General features: G+C 36.5%; 4 protein-coding genes across 4 annotated transcripts; 1 reads left to right on the top strand and 3 right to left on the bottom strand.

The window, feature by feature from the left end:
• Nucleotides 1–3,459: 3,459 nt before the first annotated feature.
• LOC145620586 (high mobility group B protein 7-like) lies at nucleotides 3,460–5,528 on the top strand. Its single transcript, XM_081675279.1, has 8 exons — nucleotides 3,460–3,661; nucleotides 4,292–4,374; nucleotides 4,486–4,537; nucleotides 4,624–4,740; nucleotides 4,835–4,892; nucleotides 4,986–5,030; nucleotides 5,134–5,223; nucleotides 5,307–5,528. Exons 1-8 carry the CDS (start codon nucleotides 3,531–3,533, stop codon nucleotides 5,352–5,354), a joined length of 624 nt encoding a protein of 207 aa, XP_081531405.1. The 5' UTR covers nucleotides 3,460–3,530; the 3' UTR covers nucleotides 5,355–5,528.
• Nucleotides 5,529–5,754: 226 nt separating this feature from the next.
• LOC145620585 (uncharacterized) lies at nucleotides 5,755–7,750 on the bottom strand. The gene has a single exon (XM_081675277.1). It carries the CDS (start codon nucleotides 7,641–7,643, stop codon nucleotides 5,847–5,849), a length of 1,797 nt encoding a protein of 598 aa, XP_081531403.1. The 5' UTR covers nucleotides 7,644–7,750; the 3' UTR covers nucleotides 5,755–5,846.
• Nucleotides 7,751–9,247: 1,497 nt separating this feature from the next.
• On the bottom strand, nucleotides 9,248–11,049 carry LOC145621149 (uncharacterized). Its single transcript, XM_081675880.1, has one exon. The coding sequence runs from the start codon at nucleotides 11,030–11,032 to the stop codon at nucleotides 9,611–9,613; it is 1,422 nt and encodes a 473-aa protein (XP_081532006.1). The 5' UTR covers nucleotides 11,033–11,049; the 3' UTR covers nucleotides 9,248–9,610.
• Nucleotides 11,050–12,022: 973 nt separating this feature from the next.
• On the bottom strand, nucleotides 12,023–16,943 carry LOC145620920 (pentatricopeptide repeat-containing protein At4g33990-like). The gene is made up of 3 exons (XM_081675661.1): nucleotides 16,815–16,943; nucleotides 15,440–15,554; nucleotides 12,023–15,176 (listed from the first exon to the last, which is right to left on the bottom strand). Exons 2-3 carry the CDS (start codon nucleotides 15,463–15,465, stop codon nucleotides 12,737–12,739), a joined length of 2,466 nt encoding a protein of 821 aa, XP_081531787.1. The 5' UTR covers nucleotides 15,466–15,554; nucleotides 16,815–16,943; the 3' UTR covers nucleotides 12,023–12,736.
• Between the last annotated feature and the right edge of the window lie 1,094 nt (nucleotides 16,944–18,037).

The following is an 18,037-nucleotide window of genomic DNA, read 5'->3' as shown; positions in this document are numbered from 1 at the left end:
CAGCCGTGGCAGCAGCCGTGCAACGGTTGCACGCTGCTGCCCACAGCCACCCTAGACCGCCGCCCTCCCTTCCCCTCCCTCTTGGACGCCACCTGGTCGGCAGCCGCCGTGGCTGCGCCACCCAGCCGCGGTTGCCGGCCAAAATAAATTTTTTTTTTTTTGTGTTTTTAATTTAATTAAAATAACACTTATCCTAATTAAATTAAATTAGTCCATAAGATTTAAAATTAAATCATATTCAATTTTAAAATTAGGGTTCAACATAAAATTAATCCCAATTTAATTTTAACATTTAAAATTAAATCTATGATCATACATAAAACATTTTTATGCATAAATCAATTCAATTAAAATTATGAAACATAAAACAAAACGAATAAAGCCAAAATCAAGCACAAAAATCATATTTTAGGGCTTGGAATTTTCGAAATTTAGGGTTAGGGTTTTCGAAATTTTCGAAATACTAGGGCATAATTCGATCTCTTTATGGCTATTTGAGCATAATTAAATCGCATTTAACTGATTCCAAAAGTTTAATCATATTAAATATAATAATTGAACCATAATTAAATTAATTTCTCCCTCTTAATTGATTATAAAATTAACGTGGACATCAAATAATCGTATTATTATGATCTAGCGCGTTAATGCAAGAGGCTAACTGATACCACTGTAGGAGTTTATAGGTACTACGCAGCGGAAATAACATATATGAATCATATTCAATAGAGTACCTAATCCCAAGAATCGCATGCATAACACACAAGACACATAATCATACCTTTGAAGCGTGAATTCCACGAAGCTATTCGACAGGCAAATCAGGGAGAGAATAGAGCCCCAAGTGTTGCTCCTCTACTTAGTCCACGAGATTCGAACGAGCCGTCCACCAATACTAGATTGGTCGAGTGATTGAGGAAAACCGCGATCACCACCTTTTCGGACAACCGACCACCGCACGAACCACCACCACCACGAGACACCACCGGCGCCGGGAGGAGGAGAGTGACGTGAGAGAGGGAGTATGAGAGGGGTTTGGTTTCGTGTTTGCTAATTAGGGTTTGATCTAAATGATCAGTTAATTCCTTACATGCAAACCTAGACACCTAGTCTATTTATAATCTCATTATAATTAGACTAGGGCACGAAGCCCAATAGCCTCTCAAAGCCCCATATGGCCGGCCACCTAGAGTGATGAGGCCCATGATGGGCCTCGTCCTCTAATGCTCGATCTAGCCCCTTTGTGTGACCTTATAGGATCCGTCCAATTGGGCTTTGGCCTATTTTACTAGTCCAAAGATCGTAAGTACCTCTAGCTATGGCAAAACGACGACCCAAATGTCCGGACTTAATTATCTCCATAATTTGATCCAATTATATATCTAGTAATTGCACACGACGAAGACATAACTCCTTCACAAGCAGCTCAAGATCGCCAAAAAAGTTACGCAGACTCAAAGCGAAGAGAAGAAGAATTTGAAATAGGCGATAAGGTGTTACTAAAGGTGTCACCAATGAAGGGAGTTATGAGATTTGGCAAGAAAGGAAAGCTCAGTCCAAAATACATCGGTCCATATGAAATACTGCAAAGAATAGGCAAGGTAGCTTATAGGTTAGCTCTACCTATGGAACTTAGCAAAGTACATGACGTATTCCACGTATCACAGTTGAGAAGGTACATCCCAGACAAGTCCCATGTGCTTCAACCAGAAACCATTGAGATAGATCAAAGTTTAACCTATGAAGAGAGACCTGTTAAAATTCTTGACAGCAAGGTGCGTAGTACACGCAATAAGAATGTTAAGATCGTAAAAGTTCTGTGGTCTAACCAAGAATATGAGGAAGCCACTTGGGAGGCCGAGGATGAAATGAAAAAGAAATACCCAGAGTTGTTTCAGGTATGTAGAGTTACGGGGGCGTAACTCGTTTTCTTTAAGGGGGGTAGAATGCGGTAGAATTTCGCGCTTTTTACCCAAATTTCAGTCATTTTTGGTGCTCTTGGCACAAATTTCAACAAGTATTTCTAGTATTTATGCCCTTAAGAGAACCTATCGGCAAGCTGAGAACCTACACAATGAGAAGAAGTTAGCTAACCCGGGGTGATCCGGGGACAACCACTCCGATGATAAAGTCAGAAAGTGTTTGAGAAAAGAAGATAAGTAAGAGAGAGAGAGTAGAGAGAGAATAGAGAGAGAGAGTAATTAATGCCCTCATTAATGAGGTCTTACCTACTATTTATAATAGTTTACCTTGACAGGTGGCTCTCATCCATGCAGAGCCTTTTGTGCCAAGTGTTGAGCTTCTGTTGCCACGTGTTGAATTTCGGCAAGCCGACATGTCTTCTTTCTGTAACATATCAGCATCTTTTCTATAATTATTAAAACCTGGTCGTGTGTTTTCACAAGATATCGGTCATGCCCAGATATCATCCCATACAGGATGAAATCATGAAGAGGAGGAAGCTTCAATGGAAGATGGAGGAAGGAGTAAGCTTCAATGGAGGATGGAGGAGGAGGAAGCAATAATGGAGTATGGAGGAAGTAGGTAAGGAGAACTAATGGTGTCGTTACTATAATTTACAACTCAACTTGTTGAATTTATAACAACATCCCAAAACTCATGTCAATGTTGATTTGCCCTCTTGATTAACGTATTTTGTCAACAAATAGATCAACTTATATTTTCTCATTGTTAATCATTTAGCCATACTGATTAATGATTCATGTTATTAGTAGGATGAAGATGAAGAGGCCTACTTGAAAGTATATGACAGTAGAGACGTAAATGGTGCTTTTCATCGATGCTAGGTCGTCTGAAGATGAAAATTAATTTAGATGCATAGAAATTAGCAGAGTAATTATAGGTATCCAGATGTATGAAATTTACCAATGTATTTGGAATGAACAGCATATAATCCATTTTTTCCTTGGCTTACACGTATATATAGTCTCAATTCATGGAAGCAAAGTACGAGCATTGCTCCCAAAGTTTTAATATTAGCACAAATAATTAATAGTTTGATACTAGTCGTACAATTTAATTTGTTACATGAGAAATTTAAGTTGATAATCTATTCCAAGTTTCCAACACATAAATGTGCTTGAAAATTTAAAGGAGTCATGCTATTAACATCAAAATCAGTTTGGACTTGACATTAGAGTTGAGTTGAGTGTTGGGCCTTGGGCTCTGAGCCCATTTTTTTAAAAAAAGGAATGGAAGTTTTGTGAATCGAGAACAGAAACAAACCAATCCAAAGCGTCGATTAATAATAAGCATCCAACGGCAATAAATGATGCCAAGTCAGCGATCCATTGATTATACGTACAAGGCGGGACGTAAAATTGAATTGGGCGCCAAGTGAAAATAATAAAATCGAAAATTAAAATTGAAAAGAAATGTTCCCTCCACTTGAATTGAATTCCATTATAAACCGACTCTTGATTTTGTCAGATCTCACCATCTTTCATTTCTCTCTCTAGAAGAAGAAGAAGAAGAAGAAGAAGAAAAGAAAAGAAGAAGTTGTTGGAAAAATGGCATCGACAAGCAGTAACCCGCCCAAGCAGAGGAAGAGAGTTGAAGCTGAGTCTCCAGATGCCGATTCTTCGCTTACTGCTACTCTTTCTCTTAAGCGTGCTAAGGATGGCAGTGCTTTCTCTCGCTGGTATTTTTCTCCCTATATCTAAACCTACCTTTTACCTTTTTTTTTTTTTTTTGATTTATGTTTTTCTGCTATTTGTCTTGTTTAACCCTAATTTTTTCAGATTTTAGGGTTTTGTATTGAGTACATTTCGCTGTTAGATGTTGTAGACTTTAACAATGTTTTAATTTCTCACGTTTTATTATGATTTGTATGTTGCCTGCTTAAACCTGTTGGATTTTTATCTTGTTTTAAGAATGGTGAATTTGTTGTTGCTTCTAAGTTCAAGGAGCGACTGTTGAATGTTTAGTGGTATTTTAGGTGTTTATTTAGCTAGGACTGATAATATTTAGTGGCAACTGTTGATAAGGTGATGATTATAATTGTCAATGAAGAATACAATTTTTGTGTGAATTAGAATGTATTATGTGTCTTTCTGAATTTAAGTCTCGCCTGCTACAAGTCTTATTGATTTTGTTCCTGCTTGAATGCACTAATATCTGTCGAGTAATTGATGGATTTTATTGGTAATATTATGCATATAAAGCTTGTTGAATTGAATTGAATACTGTTGTAGTTGTGTTGGTAAAATTGTAATCTCTAGTATTGATGAGGTAAATGTCTGATTTGAGACTATTTTGTAACATTTGACAGTGAGGAATGCAACAGCAGTGTGCCAGTAGCTCTTATTGATATGCACAACTGCAGCATTGAGGCAAAAATCAAGATGAGCCTTGGTAAGCCGGTTTATGACTTGTGATTTCATTTGTTTTACTTTATTTTGCGTTTATGATGTCAGTTGATGAACTTAATTAATATGCTGATTTTATTGTGTGTTTGCTTGTTAGATGCGACTGTTGTTGAAAAGCCGGCTGAGGTTAAGAAGAAGCCAGCTGAGAGGTTTGATATTGTGTTTGAACATTCTATAGTTATCTGACAGTTCTTAATGTGTTGTTTATAAACAGTCTCTCTCAACATGATTGCAGGAAGAAGCCATCATCATCTGCAGCAGCTTCTGAGTCTAAGTCAAAGAAGAGAAAGCTTAGCAAAGCCAAGGATCCTAACATGCCAAAGCGCCCCATGGGTGGCTACTTTGTTTTCATGTATGCTCCTTGTTTCCTTACTTTGCAGAATGTTTATAATCCTTCTAAGCTTGTCAAGTTGGGCTGAAGTTCTTCTATTTATTATCTTTGACAGGGAGGATTTCCGAAAGGTGTACAAGGAGGAGCATCCCGAGTCCAAGGGTGTGAAAGAGGTAAACCATATTCCATTCTCTTATTATTTTTTTTACAGAAATGTTTGTTGCTTTTGCTGTTTCTTAATAGTTTATCTAATTTGTGTTGTGAAGGTTGCCAAGGAAGCTGGAGCAAAATGGAAGTCCATGACTGATGAGGTTAGTTTTAGTGAAGTAATTTGAAGTTTGAATGAAAGCTCAATTGTTTATTCCTGCATTGTTGAGGGTACTAAATTTGTGTGCTGGTTTGGTGGTCATGCAGGAGAAGAAGCCATATCTGGATAAAGCTGCTGAGCTCAAAGTCGAGTATGAGAAAGCAATGGAGGCTTACAATGCTGATAATAATGCAGAGGTATCATTGTTACTGTACTATTGTCTTTGTGATTATCTTATTGTGTTTGTCTCCATTTAACTCTTGTCGTTTCTTATGTTCAGGAACCTGAGGATCTTCAAGCTGAAGAACTCTGTGATGAAGATGCATAAGTGTTTCGATATGATGTTTAGAGGCTTCCAGAAGTAGGTCTTTTTTTGGGATGGTGATTGTTACGGGTAGCTTGTAAATTTGGGTGTTGTTTATGGCTAGTGAAGTATAGAGGTAGTTTATGAATCTCTTTGAAAACAGTAGGTGTTTCCTATAATTGATGTTATGCTGAATGCTGGTTATCAATGAAATGTTCATCTTTTTTCAGTTTGTAATTTGTGTTCAACATTTATCTTCTCATTTTCTGCACTCAATCCAGATTTAGCATCATTCAATAACTGTTAGTATGCATCTTTCACACAATTATATAGACTATACTTTAAAGAGCTAGATAGTTTTATAATAAAGTAAAAGTACAATGTAGGATGCTTGTGGCAAGCATCAGATAAAGCTCGTGCCAATTTCTTACTCTGCTATATGAAAAGTATCATATGAGCAGCTAGTGAAGATGAAAATGGTATAGATGATAGGTTACTCCTTTTTACTAAGTTAGTTTACCGGCCAATTTTAGGTGGTCTCTTTCCCTTGCAAGGAGGCAAGGGTTTGCCACACAAGCATTGGTTATGGGCATATGCTGCAGCAGGAAAGATATTAAAAGGTCTTCCCTGTGGTATCTCTCCACACAATCTGTTTGCTCGAAAACTTGCATGCCTCAGGTTTTTGATTCCAAGCAAGCTGTTTGGAATACTTCCCGTGAAGCTGTTAACAGATAAGTCCAGCCATTGCAGCTTCACTAGCAGACCCAAACTTGATGGAATGATTCCAGAAATTTGATTCCGACCTATATCAAATCTCTGTAATTCGATCAAGTTTGAGATTGAGCTTGGTATATGTCCAGCAATCTTGTTACTACCAATATTGAGTACTTTCAAGGCCAATCCTTTCCTGAATTCGGGAATACTGCCTGAAATTCTGTTCCTTGAGACATCAATGACCTCGAGGAAGCTGGTTGTGTGGTCATTGAGGATTGCTGTGAGAGGACCAAATAATTGGTTTGAACTGAGATCAATAGAAGATATCCCTTTTGGGAATACAATGTGAGAAACATCCAACTTGAGTTGGTTGTTAGATAGCTTGAGAAACTGCAAGCTGTACATTCTTGTTAAAGTAGAGATACCATATACGAAATGGTTATTGGAAAAATCTACGGAGGTTAAAGAGGTAGGTGTTGTGAAGGTTGGGAGAGTCCCTCGGAGGCCACAGCCTGCTAAATGGACTGCAGTAAGCTCTCTGGTCCTGATCCAATTCGGAACTGACCCTAAGTTGAAATGGTTGTAGGACAGGTCAATTGACAGCAAAGAAGGCAAGCCTTTGGCAAGGGTACTTGGCAAAGGATTTGAGAGAGCATTTCTTGACAAATTCAGGTTCCATAAATTCTGTAATCTAGCTAGAGATGCAGGTATTTGGCCTGTAAGATGATTGTTACCAAGGGAAAGACTGGTGAGAGATTTAAGGCCACTAATTTGCTCAGGAATCCTTCCAGTGAGCTGGTTGTTGCTCAGGGAAACATCTGAAAGTGCAGTAAGACTGCAAAGTGATATGGGTATTGGACCAGAGAGCTGGTTATTAGAAAGATTGACAAAAGTCAGATTATGAAACTGCCCAATAAAACCAGGTATTACCCCAGATAGTAAATTGTGACTAAAATCAAGAAACTGCAAGCTCTGAAAGTTTTTAAAGGTAGGTGGGATTGCACCTGCAAGATAATTTTTTGCTAAATTGAGCTGGAGGAGGCCCTTAAGGTTTCCTAAGCTAGGAGGGATGCGACCCCTCAGACGATTGCCATCTAACAAGAGGGTCTTAAGAGTAGAAAGACGACTGATGGCTGAAGGGATAGGTCCTACGAGTGAGTTTCCCTCCAGGACAAGCTGGGATAAGTGTCTTAAACTGGAGAGAGTATTCGGAATGTTTCCTCTAATGCGGTTCATCCCACTGATCACGAGCACCTCAAGAAATTGCAAGTTGCCTAAAGCAGGTGACAAGGTGCCCTCCATGTAAATGTCATCAGCAGCACCACCGCTAGAAGGATTCTGCAGCACCAAAGAAGTGACTCTTCCAGTAGCCGGATTACACCCAACACCTTCCCAGCTTCCTCCACAGCAATCTGCGCCCACCCACGACTCGAGAATGCCAGTTGTGTCCCTCATTATCTTGGCTTTAAAGCTAAGAAGTGCAGCTCTATCAGCTGCATTACAGCCTGAGCCAGTTGCCTCAGTCCTTTCGGATTTCGACAACTGACCAGAGAAAGAAATAATCAGCAGGAGCATCAGAACCCATCTCAGAATCTGCATTTTGCCAAGCGGGTTTTAATTCGATTTTGTGAAAAAAGCAAGGCCAAAGAGAGAATCAAAAGAATGAAGGAGATGAGAATTATAAGTCCATTTGGTGGGAGTGTTTATTAAGTGATGAAAATTGCTAGCCAATGATCCATCATTTTAAAGAGTTGAAACAAATATTGAGATGAAAAGCGGGGTGATTAAATTTTGTTCACATGAATAATCAATCATATATCCAATTGTCCTGACCGTTTGATGAAAAACAAAAATTCACGAGGAATGTAATTTCAACTAGAACGTTGGAGCGCACTATATTTTCAAATTTTGGAGCTATCATTTTCATATGTTATGTGAAGTGCCAATCAACCACGATGAGCGGAAATACAAAGGCACATCTGATCTAGCTAAACTCTCTCACATATTTGCCACTGTTTACCCTTTCCAATTTCAAAGATCGACCACTTTTTCAATACTCTTACTAGGACTTTATGAACGCAATTTATTACTATTAGCTTGTATTTTGTCTAGGAAAATTTTGTTAATTTGTTACAAGCTACATCGTCCTTCAAATTGTAATTTGGTTACTTATAAGCTATAAAAATTATCGAGATTCATTCGTGTTGTTTTTAATTTTTATACTACGTATTTGAAAATGCAAGTGCAAACGACATTTCCACACATATGAGTAGACATGTAACAATTAATTTATGATCGGTTGATAATTAAAGCTTTGTATGTTCACTTCACCTAATTTTTACTGAGAGAGTTATTATTCTATCGTTCAAAAAAGAAGCGAGTAATAAGAAAATGTAATGTGTTAATTGAGATTAGTATTGTAGCTATTTAATACAGAGTACTTCATTATCCTTTTACTCCCTTTGTTTTTGAATAATTGAAACAATTTAACATTTGCACTATTTATCTATTAATCTTAACCGTATATTTATACTAATTATATAAAAAAAACTCAAATGTTATTGTTTAAATTGTTATCAATTTATATTAACATGTACTTGTGTTTTCATTGTATCATTTTCGTAGGTTTTAGTAATGTATTTTTCATATATTGATTATTGACGGTCAAATTTACAAAATGACATGTATGACTGATCAAACTGTGTCAATTATTCATAATTGGAGGAAGTATTTATTTTATATGCAAAACGAAGGGTGATTCATTTAAATTTGAATCTATTATAGAGGATGAAATATATTTTATTCCAATTTTGCCTTTACCCAAAAATAATAAGATTATGAGTTCTGCAGTTGGATGTATTCCATACAACAAGTCCAACTTTGGCTCACAGTCTCACACCTCCACTTGGAGATATCATTTGTCACAATGACTATTTGCTCAAGTGCAATTGAATTTCTGAGCAAATTCATAACAAAAGGCGTTCCCCCCCCCCCCCACCCCCCCCCCACCCCCAAATTTAGCTTTTATTTTTTTAAATAAAGCCATAATTATAGTACTAATAATTTGCAGATAATTTTTTTTAAAAAATTCTCTCCTTAATTTAAGGAGCTCGTTTCTTGGTGTTTATCCAATCCAATTGATACTATCTTAAGCAATGATATCGTGAATTAAGTGTGATTAAAAATTAATTAGAATTCCTAAATAAAAAAATAATTAGAAAATATAATATTTTGAAAGCACAAATCAACACGAATCTAGCAGATTAATCTTATACAAATACACAAGGCCGTCGTCAAGGTTCTTCTCTTAAACTGGAACAGACCATATGAAAGAAAGTTACAAACCATAACATAATAGCCAAATTGTCACACCTTATAATTAGAGTGGCACACACTAGCAGGAATGCAGGATGACTTGAAACAATTCTAAGGAAATATTTATTTTCTCATTTTCTGACATTATCTCATTGGATTACTCAGCTAGAAATTTGATCATAAGCATCAAACCATATTAAAGCTTTATTAGGTACATAAATAAATATTAGCAGTAATTAATTGATTAAAAATTATCTTACAAGGCCCAAGTTAAGGATGCCCCAGGAAGTGTGAGGCCAAGACCTTTCCTTGGATTTCATGAGCATAACTCTTGCCCATGCAATCCAACCTTCCCAAGACATCCTCTTATCCCATGGACTTCCCCATTCCAGCAGAAGAATCAGCCCTCTTTCCGCCTGTTGTTCCGCTTCCTCGAACCTTTCCTTGCCCAGATACAGCTGACTTAGAACCACACGAGGCTCCCCAACAAAAGGGTTCTTTTCAATGCTCTTTAACAGCAATTCCTCTGCCTTTTCCATCCCTATCTTTCCATGCTCACATACAGCTTCCCAGTATAAGTCTCTTGCTTCTATTTGGTCCTCTGCCTTCAAAACTTTTGTGCAATTGTCGAAAATTGGCGGTACAACCAGCTCTAAATCTTCATCTCTTCCTTCTAATACCTTTGTCATTCCATCACCTGTCTTTTTTCTCTCCTCCATCATAATCTCTTCTTCCCTCACAAGTAGCATATAAACTCCCCCCATCTTTGATAGTGAGTTCAGCCAAAGCCCTGGCTTACCATCTCCGGGCCACAAGGATTGAATATTATTCCCAGAAAATTCAAGTCGGCCATTAGAGTTATCAAACAAGACATCCTGGAAGCTAAATAGCTGATCACTGAAGTCAGCTATAGTCATTAAAACAAAAATCGCGACAATTCTTCTAGAAACCCTGATATCTTCCCCTGTTTTAATGTGTTTCACCACCACCCCATCTTCAGGAACCAAAGAATCGATCTTCTGCCTCCACTTTTCATCTCTACTCGACAATCCTTTCTCTTTGATATCTCGAAGTGAGTTCTCAGACATTTTCAAGTGCTCAATGAGTTCAGAATCAGAGTAATGGAATATGAGATGATCATGGATGAGGGGTTGCCTAGGAACGATGCAGAAGAGGTGGATGAGGCTCTCGGCTGCATCTCCAACATAATCACGGACAGTTTGACGGCCAGTAGAGGGATCAAAGATGGCAAGATTGACATAAGAGTTGGAGTAGGCAGAGTGAAAGAGGCCACAAAGGCAGACAGCATCAGAAGCACCCCAGAGTTTGAGTATACGGTACATGTCGAAAAGGTGTTCAAGGAAGCTACCATGCTTATGCCAGCACTCCCCTGCACCAACAGATCGAAGCACCGCCATCAAGGAAGGGAGTTTGGCATCAATGTTTTCCAACTCACCACGGAGGAATGGTCTGGCTGCTTCCAGGAGGGTGGGAAGGTAGTCGCGGCTACTGCTGCTGTAGGAGGCGGCATCCTGATGTGATGAATTAGGCGACATCTCTATCTGGTTGTGGATGAATGCAAAAGAGAGAGGAGAGTGTGATAATGAAGGTGGAAGGCTTAGGATGAATGAAAACAAATAAAAGACTTTGATTCCTAAGCTAATAATCAGCATTAGATGCGCAGTTTGTTGGGAAGTGATAAGATGGACCTATTATCCACTTCATCACAGATGACTAAGAACACAGTCATAAACACCATCTTTTTTTTTTTTTTTTTTTTTTTTTTGGGAAAGAATAAACACTATCCTTTTTGGAGGTTTGGTATTATTATGTCAGATATTTTATTTGAAAGGAGAATATTGTTACCACGTATGCAAACACATGCATAGCAAATACAATTAAAGAGAATTTGTTTTTGGCTTGTTAAAAAAAAAGTCTTTTATTTTTGGCTCTTACTTTGTAACAAGAAGGAATCCGTCATCTATTATTAATCTATACCATTTTCATCATCACTAGCTGCTTAAATGACGCTTTTGATATAGGCACAAACTTTTTCTGATGCTTGCCACACGCATCCTTTCTACTTTTACTTAATTAATGATAATATAATATAATTAATTTGATTGTGCCAAAACAGCATACTAACGGCTAACCATCAGTAATAATAAATCTGTTAAGGGCATAAAAGGAACGCGAAAAGATAAATATTGAACCACAATGCTGTGATTTTAGAAATCACAGCATATTATATCAGCTAAAATATCACTCAACTCAATTCAAATAGCCATATAAACACAAAATTACTATGAGTTTGCCTCATTCAAAGCAGAAATAAAATCAGCAAAGCTTGAGCAGGCATTTCAAATGGTTGAATTATCCACCCAATGTCTTTCTAATGGTTTCCATTTCCACTAAAAAATTTCTGTCTTAGCTAAATAAACACTAAAAATACCACTAAACATCCAACAATCACTCAATCAACTAAGAAGCAACAACAGACTTCACCATTCTTAAAGCAGGAAGAAAATTTAACAACATCAAGCTAGCAAAATACAAATCTACATAATAAACCGTGAGGAACTCTCTTTTTATTTCCACAATAAATTAATCTATTGAAGATATATATCGTTGATAGTAAATTCTTGAGGGGTGGTGCCAAAAATTTGATGGTACTCCATGATCCCATCTATAACATAATCCTTTGTAGCTCTACACCAAATAAAAGTGTATGTAATATTGTACTAAAAAATGAAAACTCTGAAATACCTTATAAAGGAGGAAAAGATATATCACCCTGTCCGGGTTTGAAAGAAATTACATCAATGGACCGCAACCTGCGTTTTCCACCAGAGACATAGTAAATGGCATGGGCGCCCTTCTGCAGCATGCCACATTGCGAAAAGTGGCAACTAGTGTTTGTTACAGTGTTTTGGGGCCAAAAATTAAGTTAAAAATCTTCAAAGGGAATACATGTATATATGTGAAGGCATCTTCCCAGAGTTTCTCAAAACTGAAATAAATAGTTGTATTGATCATCAGGTCAAAAATATAAATATGTAACAGCACTCAAAACTTTGGGAAAAATGGGAAGAAGTATTTAATCATTATTAACTTCTAGCAGGTACAGTGCAATACCATGAAAGTGGATACCTATGACGATTAGCAGCACGATCCTAACCATTATCCTCAAGCTTATAATATCTTCTTTGACAGAGGTGCCAATGGATATATGACATAATATTTGAGCCATCAGAAGCTAAGTTAGATATTTTTTTCCTCCTTCCCCAGAAAAGAGACTAACATGACAGCATTGAAATACTCAATATCAACCAGTGGGATAAGCAATGGAAATTGACATAAACAAAAGTATATCAGCTTCACCAATAATCCCTACATGAGCAAGCCCCATCCTTGAAGTGATGGAAACGATTAGAATCCCTCACAATAATTTCCCTCTCAGAAATTTTAGAAACAAACTTGGTCCAATTGTGGCAATCTCCACAAACTCTCAAATTTTTGAAAATCCTAATAACACTTTTTGAAGGAGTGCTAATCAATGCATAAGCAATAGCCAATCTTTCATTGTGACTTGAAAGAATATGTTCCTTCTCGTCCTCCTCCACATCCTGTAGCACAAAACTATAGTCTGGAACATACCCAAGCCTCTTTACTTTATCAGTTAGAGAGTTCAACTCACTGTAGATCTGATCATACTCAGGGTGAGACTTGTTACCGGTGTAGAAAACATCAATTTTGTTGCACACTTCGACGGAGCTCCAGCCTGGAGTCTTCTTCAATCCTCTGCCCAAAGCCGATGATCTCATCTCATTAACCCCTTCCCATTTCCCCACATTTGCATAAATATTTGACATCAAAACATAGTATCCTACATTTTCTGAATCAATGGAAAACAGCTGATCAGAAGCATATTTCGCCAGTTCAACGTTTCCATGTGTTCGACAAGCAGCAAGCAGAGCACCCCAAACAGAAGAATCTGGCTGCACTTTCATATCCTTGATAAAATTATATGCCTTCTCTAGTAACCCAGCTCTGCCAAGCATATCTACCATGCAACCATAGTGCCTTAAATTAGGTTTGATTCCAAATTTATCTTGCATTAAATGGAAGCACCATTGACCTTTGTCAACAAGTCCTGTATGGCTGCAAGCGGACAATAATGCTAAGAAAGTCACATGATCTGGAACCACACCTTCCTGCAGCATTTCTTCGAAAAGATTTAAACATGTCTCAACATGTCCATGGATCCCATGGCAGGATATAATGGCGTTCCAAGTCACAGAGCTCATACTTGGAACCTCATAGAATAAGGATAATGCAATATCTAATCTACCACATTTCCCATACAAGTCAATTAAACAAGTACCTACATATGTATCCAAGTGAAGAGACATCTTAATGACACGGCCATGAATTTTCATACCTTGTTGCAAAGCCCCTAGATGAGAATAAGCTGGTAGCACACTCACCCAGGTTCCTTGGTTGGGTGTTACTTCCATGCAGGATTCTAGCTCAGAGAATGCTTCTGAAGCTTCACTTGCAAGGCCATTCTGGGTGTAGCCTGAGATCAAAGTGTTCCATGAAATAATATCTTTTTTAGGCATCTCATGAAAAACCTTCTGTGCATAATCTAAGATCCCTAATTTAGCATACATGTCCAGAAGAGCATTTCCCATAATGACATTACCCATAAGATAAGCTCTCCTTACGATAAACCCATGAAGCAGTCTGCCATTTTGACAATCCCCAAGTTGAGCAACACTTGCGGCAAGACTCACAAGTGTCAATATGTCAGGCTTTAGTCCATGGCACTGCATCCCTCTAAAAAATCTAATAGCAGAGATACCATTTTCATTCTGCTCATATGCAGATATAATAGAGTTCCATGAGACTCTATCTTTAGCTAACATCTTATCAAAAACCTCCTGTGCCTGCTGCAGATAACCAAATTTTGCATACATATTAATCAAAGCATTGGAAACAAAGACCTCATGCTCTAGACCATGCTTTATGGCATATACATGGATCATAATACCACTGAAGAAGTCACCAACGAAAGCACAAACAGGAAGAATACTAGCTATAGTTACAGGGTCCAAATGTATGCCTTCCAATCTCATTTCATTGACAACTTCTAATGCTTTTTCCACATAACCATTCAGGCACAATCCAGAAATCATGGCATTCCAAGAAGCTGAATCCCGGAATGGCATATAAATGAAAATGTTTTCTGCATCAGCCACAAGACCAAATCTGGAATACATATGAATCAAAGAAGCAGCCACAAAAACATCCCACAAAAAACCAACTTTGAGAACCCTACAGTGAATTTTCTGTCCATCCAAAAGGCTCTGACAAGCCTTCAGGATAGGAGGGAAGGTGTAATTATCAGGCAGAACCGTCGCGGATAATATCAGCTCATTGAAGCAATTCAACGCTTCACTGCAAGAGCCAGTGCGCACATATGCAGCTATCATTGAATTCCAAGTGTAAGCATCTTTTGAAGTGATATTGCCAAAAGTTTTACGAGCAAAAGCCAACTCTCCGTGATAAGCATAAAGATTAATAAGCCTAGTGCTCACATATATACTTTGAGCTGTTCCAGAGACCACAAGAAGGGCATGAACTCTCTTAACAACGTGTGCACTGAAGCAGAGCCTGAATAGATCCTCAATGTCCACCTTTTTATCCTTATTTTCAAAGCCATTTGATGATGCCTGCAAAGGATTTGATATTGTTGATTTTGACAGGCAATGGCGCCAAAGCCTTTGCCAAGTTCTAGGCTGATATGGTGATGATCTGCATTAAGACTAATCAGGAATCAGCCCAGCAATGAAAATATCAGCAATTTAACAGAGCTAATTATGACAGCATTAAGGAGCAAATTACGAGGGAGAGAGAAGGATAGACAAACAGTAATATCAACAAGTCTTATTTAGGAATAATTACGAGGGAGAGAAAAGGATAGACAAACAGTAATATCAACAAGACTTATTTAGGAATAATTACGAGGGAGAGAGAAGGATAGACAAATAGTAATTCTCAAAAAATATGAACCGAACCTGGTGAACACCAAAAGTTGAATCATCCAACTGTCACCGGAAATATCGCAAATAAAAAATTAAGAGCTCAACATGCATATACACCCATTTCAGCCACCAAAATGTAGGCAAAAACCTGCATAGTATATCTAAATTAGAGAGATTGATTTGCCTTAAAGGCCAAGCCAAAAATGTGACTAATATGATATTCAAGATGATAAGATAATAACTTTAGCAACACAATATACAACTTTGCAATGTACAGCCTAAACTGTAAAGTATACCATGCCAGATGTACTTTTGCAGTTTTTGGTTTATAAGTGATATGAAATTATGAGTTTTTTAAATTAGTATTTTTACATTTTGATTTGGGTTCTTGAAGGAAAAAAAAAAAAAAGATATAGTGCTGTGTGACTCTCAACAGCTGATTACTTAAATCACAAACAATAATACAGTACAAAGCAACTACGATGTACAGATTTAGCCCTTTTTTTTTATTCATTTACAAGAGAGTTAAAGTTTTGATATCTTAGTATAGTTTTTAATATCCCTAAGCTTGAAAACACGAGGATCCTAATGTTTTGATATCTTAGTAAAGTTTTTTATATCCTCAGAGTATATAGAAGACCATTATAGTTGTTGATAGCAGATCTTACAATGTTTGTGCCTCGGCAAATATATCTTAAATTGGTGCAAAGTGGGAGTAATTTATGAATTTCCTGCGTATTATTAGAAACACAGCATGTATTCCTAAGGTTTGCAAAAAGCTTTTGACGCGCCCTAAGTAAAATCAATAACCCAAGTCATTTAATCAATCAAACCATCTTCCTTCTAAAACTCTAATTCTTCGTTTTTCATCCCATAAACTCATTGTCTCTTCGATCACCACTCTTACAACTTTACAAGTAGGGGCCAATGCTCAACACCACATTCACTAAAACCCCATAATGGCAATTCAACATCCTCTTATCTGATGGACTCCCAGAATATCAGATTTAAGTATAAAGAATCAAAGTTAGCGGGTTTTGATCAACTCTACCATATAAACTACTCCGTACATATTATTATCAATCAGTGGCTTCATACAAAACAATTTACATTACTATCATAAATAAGCTTGTTTGGAGCTAATAGTAGCTCATAAAGCTCCATTATCATAGTTCCGTCTTAACAGTAAAGGTTTGGCCTGCAACAGATTACCAATTAATTTCGACACAATAATCAAATTACCCTAAAAAACATACCATATATTATTCTTGCTCAGCGTAAATTGCATATACAGTTATAAATTTTGCAGTAACAAAATCGGTCGTTAATTAACGATAATGTGAAACTGAAAAACCTATCTAGACTGTGAAATTGATATTTGATAATTAAAAATAGGAAATTTTTTTACCTGAGAAACTGTTTCAGTGAAGCAAGCCACTTCAATGGAGAAATCAGAGTACCCCTTCAATGGAGTAGAGACTAGAGAGAGTGAGAGAGGTGCAGCTTATTAATTTCAAGTGAAAAGCCCCAAAACCCAGTTTAATGTTTATAATTTTATTTAGGGAATTTGGATTTTTATTACCAATCACATTTACATTTTTTTTTTTTTTACAAATTCTTAAATGAACCTGATTCACATTAATTTATTGTGGATCAATATTAAAGAAACTATGATTGTTTTATTAATAAAAAAAAGTCACTATAATAAAAATAAAGTCACTATGTTGAAATAAAAGTCTTTTTGGTATCTTTCAAAAAAAAAAAAAATCATTTTGATAATATATAGGCTATAAGAGGTTTATTTTTTTTAATGAAGTATTTTATATACCGGTCAATATGAATAATAAATGTTACTATGTTAAAATTAGGATAATAATTTCGTAATAAAGTTTACAATAATATTAAACGTTATACAAGTTTTAATAAAAGTTACTATGTAAAAAATAAGGTTATTATGTTAAAAACAAGGGTCACTATGCTCAACATAATGTCAGTTGCGTGTGTATAAATTTCAGGTCCACGCAAGTCTCTTTTTTTAATTGTTATTTTTATTTTTTTTTTATTAAAGAGCTACAAAGAGGGGGTGATAATCGATTCCAGATCTTCTGGAACCGAAGAAAACTGTAACCACTTGAGCTATCCCTCACTTTCATTGACCTTTACGATTTTAATGCGAACTAATCAATCAATCATCAATAAAGATATTAAAAGACACTATACTAATGACATGTCATTTTTTGGGGGTGTCCATAGTAGTATTTTAATTTTAATTTTTTAAAAAATGAGATATTTAAGGAAGTTATTTAAAAAATGTTCATATTTGTCAACCATATAATGATCAATAATACATACCTATAATTTCCTATGTTAATACACAATTAACAATAGTTGGAATATTTTGTTGGAAATATTATCAAGGAAATAAATAACACGAAGTATTTTTTAAGAAAATGTAATTTCGGTGAAATATTTTGTATGAATATAATCTTGATTACATATACTCATAATAAACATTATACAAAAATTTCGATTTATATTTTTTAGAAATCACTATATTATAAATTGAAGAATTTGTCAAAAACATAATTCAGTTACAAAAATGGACTACACCTTTTTTTAAGGAAAAATGGA

Source organism: Chenopodium album, chromosome 27 (genome assembly GCF_948465745.1).
Source record: "Chenopodium album chromosome 27, dcCheAlbu1.1, whole genome shotgun sequence".
In the NCBI taxonomy this organism is placed as follows: domain Eukaryota; kingdom Viridiplantae; phylum Streptophyta; class Magnoliopsida; order Caryophyllales; family Amaranthaceae; genus Chenopodium; species Chenopodium album.
This window is presented reverse-complemented; position numbering and strand designations above follow the sequence as displayed.

What these genes read in the sequence shown, in the direction of transcription:
- LOC145620586 (XM_081675279.1), top strand. Translation starts at nt 3,531, where the DNA reads ATGGCATCGACAAGCAGTAACCCGCCCAAGCAGAGGAAGAGAGTTGAA. An exon ending in AAAAATCAAGATGAGCCTTG is followed by an intron (nt 4,375 to 4,485) that starts GTAAGCCGGTTT and finishes TTTGCTTGTTAG; the next exon opens with ATGCGACTGTTGTTGAAAAG. An exon ending in GGTGGCTACTTTGTTTTCAT is followed by an intron (nt 4,741 to 4,834) that starts GTATGCTCCTTG and finishes TATCTTTGACAG; the next exon opens with GGAGGATTTCCGAAAGGTGT.
- LOC145620585 (XM_081675277.1), bottom strand. Translation starts at nt 7,643, where the DNA reads ATGCAGATTCTGAGATGGGTTCTGATGCTCCTGCTGATTATTTCTTTC.
- LOC145621149 (XM_081675880.1), bottom strand. Translation starts at nt 11,032, where the DNA reads ATGCTGATTATTAGCTTAGGAATCAAAGTCTTTTATTTGTTTTCATTC.
- LOC145620920 (XM_081675661.1), bottom strand. Translation starts at nt 15,465, where the DNA reads ATGATTCAACTTTTGGTGTTCACCAG. An exon ending in CAACTTTTGGTGTTCACCAG is followed by an intron (nt 15,177 to 15,439) that starts GTTCGGTTCATA and finishes GTCTTAATGCAG; the next exon opens with ATCATCACCATATCAGCCTA.